The 15,115-nt window shown below is 36.5% G+C and overlaps 1 protein-coding gene across 1 annotated transcript in view; it reads left to right on the top strand.

Moving 5' to 3' along the window:
* The window catches only part of LOC108682039 (titin), a 182,954-nt gene extending 171,368 nt beyond the window's left edge, over positions 1-11,586 (top strand). Inside the window, exons 135-141 of the mRNA XM_047880517.1 lie at positions 352-657; positions 1,712-2,017; positions 3,225-3,329; positions 5,233-5,433; positions 5,695-5,900; positions 6,921-7,020; positions 10,417-11,586. Of these exons, the coding sequence (XP_047736473.1) occupies positions 352-657; positions 1,712-2,017; positions 3,225-3,329; positions 5,233-5,433; positions 5,695-5,900; positions 6,921-7,020; positions 10,417-10,634 (1,442 nt within the window). The 3' untranslated portion in view covers positions 10,635-11,586. The remainder of the gene's footprint in view (positions 1-351; positions 658-1,711; positions 2,018-3,224; positions 3,330-5,232; positions 5,434-5,694; positions 5,901-6,920; positions 7,021-10,416) is intronic.
* Positions 11,587-15,115: the final 3,529 nt, after the last annotated feature.

The following is a 15,115-nucleotide window of genomic DNA, read 5'->3' as shown; positions in this document are numbered from 1 at the left end:
ATTTTCTGCTGTCTTTGAAGATGTTTTGGTACTGTGATGGTCGTTTAATGATTCCCTGATTTTGATGATGTTTAAAATATTATCCCAAGCGTTATGACGTTTAGTTCAATTTATTTGTGTTATAAAATATTTATAATGTGCTCATTTTTCAAAATCATAGCTTATTAAAATGCTGATTTTTCCAATAACCGGTTACGTTCAGATGAATCTTGTACGAGTATATGTCTGGCTTTGCTCATTTGAATTGCTCTTTCTCTGAAATTTTTATAGCTGCCATCAAATGATAATTTATTTAAATTTAATTTAATCGACATACATATCCCTTAATTTGATCTCCACTTCTTTACCCAGAACGTCCAGCGGCTCCTGGAGGGCCTTTGGAGTTCTCCGAAGTAACCACAAGTTCCGTAAGAATCAGCTGGCAACAATCCCCGGATGACGGCGGTTCAGAAATAACGTCCTACTACATCGAGAAGCTCGAGAAGGGTCAGAAGCAGTGGCAGAAGGTGGCTGAAGTTGAGCCTCATATCTTCACGTACGTCGTTCAGAACCTCAGCGAAGGACGCGAATATTGCTTGCGAGTTTTCGCGCTGAACGCAATTGGGCTTTCGGAGGCGCTCGAGGCTTCCGAGACCGTGTACATCAAGTCGCCTTTCAGTGAGTAAATGTAGTTGAAATTTGATATTTTTATGTGAGGGACATGTTATTATGTAAATCTAATACATAGTGGGTCTAAGAAACATTTTCGAACTGTAAATAACTTTCATTTGTTTTTATCTTGAGGTATCCTTTAAGTAAAAGGTCCTTAAGTCAGGCATTTTACTGAGAAATTTCAAAAGATAAGTAAATAGTACAATATTTTTCAATTGTTAAATTGCTGATACCATGAAAAATTGAATAAAATGTCAATTTATCCTAGAAAACCGGTTACCAGCATTTCATTGGCGCATTACAGTTTTAGGGAATGGTTGTGAAAAGTTGATTTTTTGTCAAATAAGACCCTGCCGCACACTTGATGAAAAACTGTGCGCCTATTGTTTTGTTTTGTTATAAGCTGATCAGAAAAATTAGGAATGTTTAAAATTTTCTAATTTCTCTACCTTTTCGTAAATTAATCCTGTAATTGTTTCTTTACAAAATTTTGCCCTCTTAAGATTTAATATTGAAAGTTCTCATCTGTAATGGATACTCTTCCAGACCATTTTGGTCTTCTTGCATTGAAGCTTTTCTCTGGCAGGGCACAATATCTCTTAAAAGAGAAAATGAGAGTACGTACATTGTGAGAGTACCCACATTGTGAGATGCCCACATTGTGAGAGTGCCCACATTGTGAGATGAACACATTGTGAGAGTGCTTCTATTGTGAGTGTATCTATAATATGAGAGTATCCATATTTTTAAAGTTGACCCTAGTTCTCCCGTTCTTATTATAAGGGTCAACTCAATAATTATAGAAAGTAGGGTTAATTTGGCCCCAATTCTCCCGTTATAATCATAGCACTACTACTTCATTGTAAATCAGTATGCATAAGACTCAGAAAATCCTTTTTTCAAATTCGTCAACTCTCAACTTATGCGTTGATGGATTTTTAAATGAATATTTTATACCATATAATAATTTCAATAATTTTCTGGGGGATGAATAAATCTGAGATGAAGTGAATGCGACAGGCAACGAACAATTCACAGCTTATGTTATTCCCTCCCGTAGATCCCCCTGGACCGCCCCTGGGGCCGTTCGACGTGACGGACATGGCAGAGACAAGTCTGGTGCTGCACTGGGACGAGCCTCTGGACGATGGAGGCTCGCCGATAACAGGCTACCTCATCGAGCGTCGCACGGCCATGAAAAAAGCCTGGCAGAAGATAGGAACAACTGCTGAGAATGTGACGCATTTTGAATGCACGGGTTTGAAGAAAGGATACACTTATTTCTTCAGGGTGTTTGCTGTTAATGTGGCCGGGCAGGGACCTCCTCTACAACCTGATGAGGCTATCACTGCCGGCAAGAAACTTTGTGCGTAGAAAAATAGGATTTTTTACTATGGTTTCATTCGATGCTTGCAAGACGCGAGTTTTTTTTCGATGCCTGATTTGTTCTTTTTTTACTCTTGGCGAATCGCGATCGAATAAATTCAATGGTCTGGTGGAATGCCAGAATATTGATTCTCATAAATATAATGTTTTTTTTTCTTAAAAATTGTGGTTCATTTTTTAATCATTTACGTTAGTTTGAGGCATTCTTGTCTGTCAAAATACAAAAATTTCCATTCCAAAATTATAATCGGCAAAATATTATTGCAATTATTATTTCATCATGGAACCATGCTGCATTTATCATAATTTATCATATAGATTTTCGTTGCTTGCAAGACGCGAATAATTCTCTGTTTTGTAATTATGCCATTAATTTGTTAACAAGTGCTCTAAATACTACTTCAAATATTGAAATATTGTGATAACTTTTCATGCATGATTTGTCTATTTAGAAATTTGTGCAAGTTAATCCACTTTTTCTCCGTCTTCATTGTGTGGGATTTCCCCCAATATAGCTTTTATGCTTGAGACCATTCAATCTGCTTAAGATTCTATGCTCAGAAAACTATGTGTGCTTCATATACAGTTGTCATTAGAGGCTTGAATTCGCGATCGTTCCTAACTTTATTAAATAATATCACTAAGTGAAGAGATGGGACAAGAAATAATCTGTTGCATGTTAAATTTTAAACATGGTATACATTTTGATTCTTGCCTCTGCAATGATTATATTAATATCATCTTCAGGGATAATAATATAATGATTGCCTTCACTGCTTCACGAGATTAAGCATGTGACTAAGCATATGCGAATAATAAATTATATTTTATTGAAAGGTTAACTGGAATTAAGCAAAAGAAATAATTGCGCGATTGTTAGGCTATTTAAATGTTTGAGGGACCAGTCTGACTCCGGGTGTGTTTGTAATTGTTGTGCATGATCATTGTTGTGCCTAACATTTGTTTGAGATTCGTGTTGCATGTGAAATATATTACTGTAATAACTTAGCACGCACAACTTTTGTCTCAATTTATTGTTTCGTATCAAATCGTTTCGTCTGATCCTTGTCACGTGTACGGTAGTTTTGTCAGATTATTGTTGCACGAATATGTCATAGTGAGATTAAGTTTACAGCAACATTTCATCTCATGAATAATAATCTTTATTGATGTCTGGACGACAACAGCCGTGCCCAGCAAACCCAACGGTCTGACCGTCATCGATGTCACCTCCAAGACCGTCACGCTCGGCTGGTCTCCACCGTCCACCACTGGAGGAGCCGACCTCATAGGTCTGTACTACAAGACACTTGTTTAGTAACGTAATTCAACTTCTGTTTGATTATATTTTCGTTTAGTAACGTAATTCAACTTCTGTTGTTTGATTCTATTTTTGTTTAGTGACGTAATTTAACTCCTGTTGTTTGTTTCTATTTTTGTTTAGTAACGTAATTCAACTTATGTTGTTTGATTCTTTTTTTTTTTTGTTTAGTGACGTAATTTAACTTCTGTTGTTTGATTATATTTTTGTTTAGTGACGTAAGTCAACTCATGTTGTTTGATTACATTTTTGTTTAGTAACGTAATTCAACTTCTGTTGTTTGATAATATTTTGTTTAGTGACGTAATTCAACTTCTGTTGTTTGATTATATTTTTGTTTAGTGACGTAATTCAACTCCTGTTGTTTGATTATATTTTTGTTTAGTAACGTAATTCAACTTCTGTTGTTTGATAATATTTTGTTTAGTGACGTAATTCAACTTCTGTTGTTTAATTCTATTTTTGTTTAGTAACGTAATTCAACTTCTGTTGTTTGATAATATTTTTGTATAGTAACTTAATTCAACTTCTGTTGTTTGATTATATTTTTGTTTAGTAACGTAATTCAACTTCTGTTGTTTGATTCTATTTTTGTTTAGTAACGTAATTCAACTTCTGTTGTTTGATTATATTTTTGTTTAGTAACGTAATTCAACTTCTGTTGTTTGTTTCTATTTTTGTTTAGTAACGTAATTCAACTTCTGTTGTTTGATTATATTTATGTTTAGTAACGTAATTCAACTCCTGTTGTTTGATTCTATTTTTGTTTAGTAACATAATTCAACTCCTGTTGTTTGATTCTATTTTTGTTTAATAACGTAATTCAACTCCTGTTGTTTGATTATATTTTTGTTTAGTAACGTAATTCAACTTCTGTTGTTTGATAATATTTTGTTTAGTGACGTAAATCAACTTCTGTTGTTTGATTCTATTTTTGTTTAGTAACGTAATTCAAGTTCTGTTGTTTGATAATATTTTTGTATAGTAACGTAATTCAACTTCTGTTGTTTGATTATATTTATGTTTAGTAACGTAATTCAACTTCTGTTGTTTGATAATATTTTGTTTAGTGACGTAATTCAACTTCTGTTGTTTGATTCTATTTTTGTTTAGTAACGTAATTCAACTTCTGTTGTTTGATAATATTTTTGTATAGTAACGTAATTCAACTTCTGTTGTTTGATTCTATTTTTGTTTAGTAACGTAATTCAACTTCTGTTGTTTGATTCTATTTATGTTTAGTAACGTAATTCAACTCCTGTTGTTTGATTCTATTTTTGTTTAGTAACGTAATTCAACTCCTGTTGTTTGATTATATTTATGTTTAGTAACGTAATTCAACTTCTGTTGTTTGATAATATTTTTGTTTAGTGACGTAATTCAACTTCTGTTGGTTGATTCTATTTTCGTTTAGTAACGTAATTCAACTTCTGTTGTTTGATTCAATTTTTATTTAGTAACGTAATTCAACTTCTGTTGTTTGATTCTTTTCTTGAAGTATGACCTATTCGAGTTGTGCAAAATTATTTATAGAATGCTGTATGTAATGTGACAGCACTTACAACGTGCACCAAATAGCGCATGCATGCCATGTGGAAGCAAAACATGCGGTAAAACATGAACAAGTGTTGTCACATTAATTGTTGCATATTCTTTACATTTACCCAGTATTGTTCCAAACTCTCAGGATCGAGGTTAAAGTAACTCTTCCACATCTTTATAGAAAACGTTTCGGAGTCCACCCAGGATATAAATGAATTTTTGAGAAAGAAAGATATGAATTTTTGTGGACTATTCATTGCTTGTAAATTTTATTATCTATTTTATAATAAATAATATATATATATTACCGTTGACATTACGTCCACGTACAGGTTACGTGATCGAGAAACGGCTGACGGAAGAGTCGGCTGTGTGGGAGAAGGTAGACACCGTCGACGCCTCAGTTACGCTCTACTGCGTCGAGAACCTCAAAGAAAAATCCGAATACGAGTTCAGAGTTTTTGCTGAGAATCCTGTTGGCCTCTCGGAGGAGGCTGCAGTCACTGAATATGTCCTCCTCAAGACACACGCTAGTGAGCCTCTATATATTGTGATTTTACTGACTTCTTGAGTATAATGTGCTCTTGGAGTGTGGCTTGGATATTTGTGTGTCAATCTAATCATTTTTAGGTACACAAAGACTTTAAAATCTCGAAATACTCACAATCGCTTTAATGTTTCTGAGAGCTTTTCTTATCCAGGCTTAAAAAGGATTGGAGCCAAGGCATTTTTGCTAAAACTTAAATTATATTTTTTACCAAGTGCTTTTACTAACCATACCTCCGATGCCGTAGCTCCACCATCACCACCCACGGCCCCACTAGAGGCGCGCCCCACGGGCCCCTCCAGCCTAATGATCGAGTGGGGCGCTCCAGAAAGCGACGGTGGGTCGCCGCTGCTGGGGTACATCATCGCCATTAGGGACGTCAAGAGAACCATGTGGATAGAAGTGGGTCAGGTGGACGCAAACTTCACCAGACTACACATAAAGGAGGTCCAGGTTAGTGCCAGATCTAGATAATAACCAATTGGAGGGTTACATCATCAGTGGCCTTACTGGGGGTCTTGGTCAGCGTCATGTTTAGATTAATGCAATATGAAGGTTTTCATCATCAGTGGTATGCGGAGAGGTCTAGTTCATTGGTTGCTCTGATGCAAAAGAAGTCGAGTGGTTCTGCCTTCTTCATTGTGGATAGGAATAAATGTCTTATGCTATGAGCACAAGCTTTCGCATATGCTATGTGATTGGAGTGGTCGAGTGGTCATTCATGTTTCTCTGTTAGTTTATAACTCTTCCCGCTTAGATGTGTCATATTATGAACTACTTGAGGCCTTGCCGTGTTCATAGCCCATGAAACCATGAAAGGCTTCAGAAGTTCCACAGCTACTACCCTATCACACATAACAGCCTATTACCCCTACTAACCTATCACACCTACCACTCTATCACGCTGACTACCCGATCACACCTAATAACCTATCACACCTACTACCCTATCGCATCTTCTACCTTATCACACCTACTATCCTGTCACACCTACTACCCTATCACACCTACTACCTTATCACATCTACTGCCCCGTCACACCTACTACCCTATCCCGCCGACTACCAAATCACACCTACTACCCTATCACACCTACTACCCTATCACGTCTTCTACCTTATCACACCTACTATCCTATCACACCTACTACCCTATCACACCTACTACCCTATCACACCTACTACCCTATCACACCTACTACCCTATCACACCTACTACCCTATCACACCTACTACCCTACCACCTCTACTACCCTATTACACCTACTATCTTATCACACCTACTACCACTCATACTACCCCATCACACTACTGCCGTATCGCATCTACTGCCCCATCACACCTACTACCCTATCACACCTACTACTCTATCACTCCTACTACCCTATCACACATACTACCTCATCACACCTACTATCTTATCTAATTCCGTTTCCGAACAACGACCGACGCGTCCTTTGTGCTTCCTCGGCAGGAGGAGCACGAGTACAACGTGCGGGTGTTTGCACGCAACGAAATTGGTGCCAGCGACCCGCTGCAGACTGAGGAGCCTGTTAAGATCATTCAACCTGACGGTTAGTGTGTTTTAACCTTTATACATTCCTTAATGCAACCTTAATAAATTCCCGAAGAACTTTTAGCAGTGTGATTAACTAAAATGTAGCTCTGCTTTTCGTTTCATTTTTCATTTTCTAAAATTCATTTATTTTGAATTCCAGTAAGAAGTAAAGTTGGACCGTTGTAAAGTTGAAGTATTTCCTTTTAAATCACGGATTGATTTTAAATAAAACTTATCTAATGGTCAGTTAGAAGCTTACTCCCACAATTGATTTTTAAATTTTTTTTTAAATTTGCATCTAGGACGGATTGACTGAGATATGACCAGCCTTGTAAGATTCATTTACGAGTATAAAATGACGCCTCACATCCAACGTACATACTTTCTCAAAAAACTATATGCAAAATGAAAAATCTCGGAAACTTAAATTGTTTATCTGTTCGTTTAACGCAGTTTAATCCCGCAAATAACTGAGCTATAATATCGTTAAACAAATCCTAACATCACTGAAATAACAAAATTAGTGAATTCCTTCTCTTACTATTCTGTTACACGTACAGTGTTCGAAATAACCATGAAAAAACGGTCTCACCGGCGCTCCAGCCATCGGCCGCCCGTGAAAAGAAACTGTTTCACCGATTTTTTCAACTGTTGTAGGGGTTTCTAGAGTTAAATTAAAAAAAGCGGGGGCACGGTGTTTGTTTCTCAGTTGCCTGCCATTCACTGAAATGCCGGCTATGCCGTTTCATGGTGATTTTTCTAAAAGTGTATATTTATTACTAAAACTAACAAAATATGAATAAAAGAATTATAACCTTCTCCGTTCAGTGAGTAGTCTTTTTCTGGCTGTATTTCTCACGCCGGATATTACTTAAGGCCAGACATGATCGTTCAATGCTTAAAGCCGGAGATCGCCTTGAATTTTTAATCGTGCACTCTTGTCTCTTTTTTTACCAAGTCAAATAGAAGGCCAGAGATCCTTCACCGCGTCTACTAACTTCAGTTAATGCGCTGTGCCAGAACACATCTTGAAACTTGGGCTTAATCCCAAATTCGTTAGATATCTCGATTTTTCTTCAGATCGGTCACATATCTCATAGTTGTTCTTAATATCGGTCATAGATTTCAAAATTTACCTTATTATCGGTTATACATCTGATAATTTTTATGAAGATCGTTCGCACACCTTATAATTTTCCTTACAATCCGTAAAATATCGTATAATTTTCTTAAAGATCGACAGTCCTTAATTTTCCAATCACTATAAAATATTTTAGTTAGCAGCTTCCGGGAGTGCATTGGGTTTCCTGCAATCGCATGGACTAGGATCCATGCTTCGTAGTTAGCTTACATTAATTTTTGCTTCTATCTTTGTTTTACATTAGATAAAATAATATACCGTTTCTGTTTACCGATATCAAGTTTTCTCGTTTGAACACTCACAAACAATGTCAACTCCCGTTTGTGATAATGAAAGTATTTTTAACAGTCCATGGCCTGAGATTGCGTTTACTGCGTTGATCTCTCTCATCTCTTTGCATGAAAATGTTTCATTTCATTATATTTGTACGATCATTGTACTTTACTCTTCATCTTCCATGATATATATGGTAAAAATAAATCTGACGATAATTTTATTGAACTGAATACGTTGCTGGATTTTGAAAATTATTGTTGGTTTGTGACACTTCTTTAAAACTTCCTATGCAGATATTAGTGTGTAAACAACTCTCATGCTCATAGTTAAGCCAATAAAATATTACTTTTTATTTCCAAATTTACGATGATTTTTTAGATATTTCGAGTTGGTATTAGTGTGGCACAAACGCTTCTAGTCTAATGTAATGCCCACCATTTGGTTGCTCAATATTATTTGAACCTCTCATGTGTAAAGAATTTGATTCACACCGATCCACAAAATATTAAAACATCAAATTTGCAAGTCCTTTAAAATAATCAAGATTTTCATATATTTCACCTTGAACTCATTTTTATTTTTCAATCTACCCTCTTTGTCAAGATTTTTTTTTCATATAATTTTTCTACAGTTTATGCTTAATGGCTCCTCAGGCTCAATTGGGAATGAAACCCAATGCCGGAAAATTTTACTACCGTATATCCTTATACCCTTTTTAAGCCAATAATTTTTGGCCCATTGATCTACACTGCACGTACGCCTAATTTTTGCTTATTGTTTCAAGATTATTAATTTTTAAATAAAAAGCAGAGCTAGTTATTTGTCGATACTTTGAAAAAATGCCTTTCTTTTGAGAGCAGTCTTTTTTCGACGGAAAACCCGTTGTAATTAAGTTATATTAATATTCATTTATTCATTTGTCGGTAGCCTTTGATTGAATGATTGACTACCACTAGCTCCTCTATAACTAAACCATAATTTTGTATCGTTCTCTTTTTGTGAGTGCTGCTTGTATTGCTTGTTTTTCTGTTATTGGAACAATGTATGAAATGAAATGTAATTTACAACGATGCCATGCCATGCCCAGCTGCTAACCATGCCCTGAAATCCAGGTAATTTGTCCGTAGAGTTCACCACGGTGCATTAAATACCCATCATCTTGCTAAACTTTGTATAATAATACTCGTGAACCTCCAACTATCTTCAATTAATAGCTACCCTGAAATCATGTTCAATTGTTTTTAAAGATATTTTTTGCCCTGAAGGTTGAGTGCGAATGCTCTCACCTATAGTCCTCTAGTGTTATATCAAGACTGAAGCACTCTTTATGCAATTTGTGAAATTGTCCTTACAGTTATTCATGCATACGTATTTAAAGATAAACTTAATCTGTCTAATCAAATTTATCGACTAATATCAAGACTCGGAATAAGTTAATTATATTCGGTTGACCCAGAATTCACATATTGAATAACTTGTCATGCGTAATGTGTATTGTTTCCTGAGTGTAATCTTATTAACCGGAATATTGTATAATAATTTCACTTAACCAATTAATATGCGGCCGTTATTCGAACTATCGGCAATAACCCTCATATCTAAAGTGATAATATAATTTGATTTTTATAACCACAGTAATTGATAACTCGGCTGCCTATAACGTGGATGAGTAGAATACGGCACTAAATAACGCAGATCTTTTAAATATTGATATTGTCTTATATGCCGGTTATGATAATAAATTATAACAATTTCAACACAAATTTTGTATGGTGAGACACGCGACTCTTCATAATATTTCTTTTAAATAAGGTAAATTATAAATTGACCATTGATATCCTGACAATTATAACAGCAAAGTTGTCAATGTTATTCACGTCAAGTGAGAAGGTCGTTTAAGCGTACGGAACTGGTCACAAAAATTTATGATAACGCTAATAAACTAATATTCAATAAAGTTTTTGAGTAACGTGGACATTGGCGTGCGGCCCGCAGACTTTACTGAGTTGCCGCAAGAAGACGCGGCGCCGTCGCTATCCTACAGCACTACGGAGACGCTGTCGTGGATGCGGGAGGCTGGAGTCGACGCTGACATCTACTCGTACGCTCGCGGTCGCCTGCTCAACAGAGACGAATATTTCTTCAAAGTCTGGCATCAGACGCAGCAAATTCGTCAGGAAGCCGAAGAGGAAGGAAGCTCCTCGCAGAAATAGCCTCGTGGCTGAAATTAATTTTTTGTACCTAGAGAATCATTAGTAGTAGCGTTACCTCTTTGTTGTTTCATTGTTGACTATTTGGGTAAGTCTCCCTACCGTCACTAGAGCAAGCGGCGAGAAAATATCGATATTCCCGCCAGCGCAGTGACCCTGAGCATGAAGAGAACGCTCTCTATGATGACTCTTCTCGAACGAATTTTGAGAAAACCAAGAAAAACTTTTCAAAAAATTTGTTTTGGTATTCAATCATGCGTTTCTCAATCGTTCCCTTCAATAGTGTTGTTCTTTTCTTGTCGTTGAAAGTGAGTTTCTTTGGGTAACCCGAGTGTTTTGCCTTGGTTTCGTTGAGACGGGAGGCAGTGGAGGGCAGCACCATCCCCTGAGCACCTAACGCCTTTTCCGCTGTGTCGAGGCTTTGGCTTCCTGGACATAAAAGCCTAGAAGCCCGGCCTCCATTCCGTCTCAATGGGACCAACTATATAGAACCCATTATGTGTATTCTCTTCATCTTTGTAGTTATCGATTGTCTCTTTTTCAAGAATGCTTCGTAGGAAGCGAGAATAAAAATTTTCTTGTTGTATCAAATAGCTTAATTTGTCGTGTTTTCTGTGATAAATAATTTGCTTCCCGCGATGAAAAATCCCGCAGTCAAATATTCATTTAGTCTCATTGCTTAAAATTGCTGGAGGTGAAGCGTGCAGCCAAAGTTGATATAAACTTCGCTTGTTGCTGCCACGAAGGAATATAATCTATTGGTGCGCGCTTCAGCTACCAAGCTCAACTTGATATTAACGTTGGTGAACCACTGTTTGGATCCTTGTTGTTGTTGCTGCTGCATCTACGGTATTCGAACGGTGAGACATCAACGATTAATATTCAAGGGCTAAAATGGGATGAGCTTTTCATTGGCCCGTTGTAATGATTCAATAAATACATAATTATTCCTTAATATTCTTCTTATCCTTCTTTCCGGGTACACGTTAGCTGAAAAGAACTGGGCATGGTATGGCAGTCATGTGCTCATGGCTGTAGATTGCATCGTAGCTTAATGTAGTAGTGTCGGCATTCGATCCCTTTTTCATCATTCGATCCTACTTACTATAATTCTGTAATATTGCATTCATTTTCTCGCCTGAAAAATGTTCATGCGATGTTCCATTTTTATACGTACCTAGTGTAGTCATCAATTTGATGTTATTAATCAATTCAGCTTCACGCCAACGATCGCCTGTCATGAATTGAAACCTGAATGATGACCGGCAAAGAAATTCACTGTGACGTTGAAATTATTCTGCTCGTTTAAAGCACTTGTGGGATTCCGAGACGGGTTCTCAGTGAAGTGCATTGCACTATGTAGTATCTGTTTATTTTCAAGTTCATTTTCATTCGGAGTTTCCCAAATCCATCGAAGTCTTGTGATCGCTCTCGAGGTTATTATTTATAGTCAATGCGTACACATTTTTATTATTGGCATCAAATTACATCGATTACTCGCTCCTATAATATATCCTAGTGAATGGAACATCCTTATGACAGTTGAGTCAACTCTTTGGAGCTCACTTTATGAACGGTATTATTCAACTAATAATAATTGTTTATAAAGAACCAGTCGCCAGCGAGGTCTCTAGTTTGGGCTTTTGATAATCTGATGCAGTTTTTCAACAATGGGCAGATATATAGTGTGGCCCTTTATAAACGCTTCGTAGCATATGTTTCGTCACTCGAATTACGAATGTGGTTTCCTCCATGCGTAAGTCGTCAATTGACTTTCTGCAGTACTTCAAATGTCTTCGTTTCCTCGTGCGTTCACAAAACGTGTCATACTGCTTAGTGCAATTACTTGTTACCACAATATATTTTTATTGAGAATAGTAGTTTACGATACGGTCACTGATTAGGATTAATTAAACTTGAAGGTAAATAAAAGGTGAATGTAAGTTAAAGCACCAAAAGGGGAAAAAATTCTACAAAATAGGCTGCATTGATAAAGATCAGAGACAATTGTATGCACACGAGCCCAACTTGCAACGGAGACACATTCTTCCTATATTTTTTCTGCACTTGATTTCTTGGCAAGAATGCAAAGACGTTGGCAGCAAATTGTGCTGTGATTATTTCGACTGAACGACCTGGTAATGACGTCATGTAAGGAAAATAAAAATTACGAAGTAGGTATGCAGAAACTTTTATTGTATGAAATAAATTTGTCATCTCGAATTCAAAAGAATACTTGAAAGTACATTTTAAAATAAAGTTCTGTGTATTCTAAAATTTTACTTAGCATAATTTCTATTGTTAACTTAATAACGGTGTGACTTATCTGCTCGGTAAATTTACCTGAATTAAAAAGCATTTTCTTCATGAAGTTTAGAAAAGATACTGTTTCTTATTTGAATAGTTTAGAAGATACTCTACAGTACGGAGCTTTGCATGATACAACAATTATCGCGCAATCAGAAAATCGATGTACTTTGATTAGTGCTTCGGAATTTTAATTTAAATGTGGCAAATTTAATTCTGAAATTTCAGTGCTGATAAATATAACAGATAGATTAAAAACGAAAACTATTCTGTGTAATTTACATTAGGAAAATCTAGTACACTATTTCCAGCCGCTTTGAAAATATTTGAGTACAATTAGGACCATGTTGAAAATTTTTATGGGGTATATTAAAAAGGAAAATAAATAGGAATAAAAATAAATAAATGAACAAGTGAAATAGAGAATAGAAATCCTCCATCAAACGTGTAATTGAAGTGGCAGGAAATTTTTATTTTATGAACTAATTCGCACCGCGGCTAGGGCTTCGAGTGACTGAAAAACCTGTCTTTCGTCTTTGAGGTTGATAAAATTACTTGAAACCCATGCTGAGTATCGCTGTATGCATGCGAGATATCGTGATCGTGTCGGACATCAGAGGAATGATGACTCACCTTAAGGCCCCGAGCTGACCAAGATGCGCTGCCAAGTCTGCGTCATGAGAAGCATTTATTTACTTGATTCGTTTTGATGTGCAAACGGAAAGAAATTAGGGAACGAAAAGTCTGGGACGGACGGATATAAGAGTTATTTGCAATCGGGATAATTCCGCTACATAAATTTACCCAAAAATGAGATACGCTCGGTCGTTCGCCGAAATATCTAAAACTGGGATTTGTACCAAATCCAAATTGATTATTTTTTACTGTTAAATTTTGAATTTGACGATAGTGTCAAATTATGTTATATGTATACAGCATTGTGTAGCGCTGCCCTCACGAGTTGCCCAAGGAGTTAGCGAACTGGGTAAATTTAAATTAAAAATAAGGACTTTTCAAAAGCCCTTGTCAGAAAATCTTGGCGATCTCTGATTGTAATTTTCATGGCGTCACGAATACATTATTCCTACGAAATAAATTAATAAAAATAGTTACGAAACACTTCTCACACTTTGTGACACAACCATAACCACATATTATACAAGTTCAATCAATTCAAAATGCTTAATAACTGACAAAAAAGAAACGGTAAACCTGTCGTCCAAGGCGCTCAATGAAACGGGTTATATTGCCACGGCAGTAAAGAAAATGAAGAAATGTTCAAGCTCCATAATATTCTTGTAACTAGAAAATTAAGAGGCAAAATATCTTTGCTTGTTGCGTAGCAACGGGTTCAAGCTAATATATGAATATAATTTTATGTTGCATTTTCTGACGCTGTCGGCTACGTACTAGGCTGTATGTGCAACGTATGCAATGCAGTTAATAGATCGGTCTGATTACCGTCATACAATTTAGAGGCTACATCAACACATTCAGGATATCAGGATATTCTTAAGCTTCAACACCATAAGATACTCACAGTGATAGCGATCCTGTAGCGTTGCTAGGGGACTACGTCTCTATATGTCACGACTCGTGCGCTGTCATGCTGGTTCAGTTCATACAGACGCCGAGTGTTAACAAGTATATTTGGTCTACGCATCTTACAATAGCATTGGTGAGCTGTCCTCCCCAGCTCGCAACTTAAACATTTCTGAATAATTCTCGAAAGTAAACAAAACCTAAAGTGCGAAAGCCTCTTAACCAAAATGGATGAATTACTATTTCTAAAATATGGATTTCGGCGATGTATTTAAATTCGTACTATTCCCTAACAGAGCAAAATTTACTTGTAGTCGAAAAAAGTGAACGTAAAAGTATGGACGCATGGACATGAACTATAGCTTGCTGATGTCTGAAAATAGGAGATGGGGGTTTCGTTGGTAAGTTAACATGATTTGGTATTGAAATTGATTGAGACCGTGTTTTTATTCGTCAATATTGTGGCTTTTAGTTGCGTCAAGTTTTCATCAATCAGCCTTCATCGACAACGCTTCCACCGCAGCTCTTCGCCCACAACCCCGTCACTGCAAATTGTTACACCAGAGAGCTGATGAACACTCGACTGATAATGGATGTCGAAAACATGTTATTATGGATGCGTAAATCATGTTATT

The sequence above is a fragment of the Hyalella azteca genome, unplaced genomic scaffold, assembly GCF_000764305.2.
Source record: "Hyalella azteca isolate HAZT.00-mixed unplaced genomic scaffold, Hazt_2.0.2 contig5528, whole genome shotgun sequence".
Lineage (NCBI taxonomy): Eukaryota > Metazoa > Arthropoda > Malacostraca > Amphipoda > Hyalellidae > Hyalella > Hyalella azteca.
Note: the sequence above shows the minus strand (reverse complement) of the source record. Positions and strands in the feature narration are given on the sequence as shown.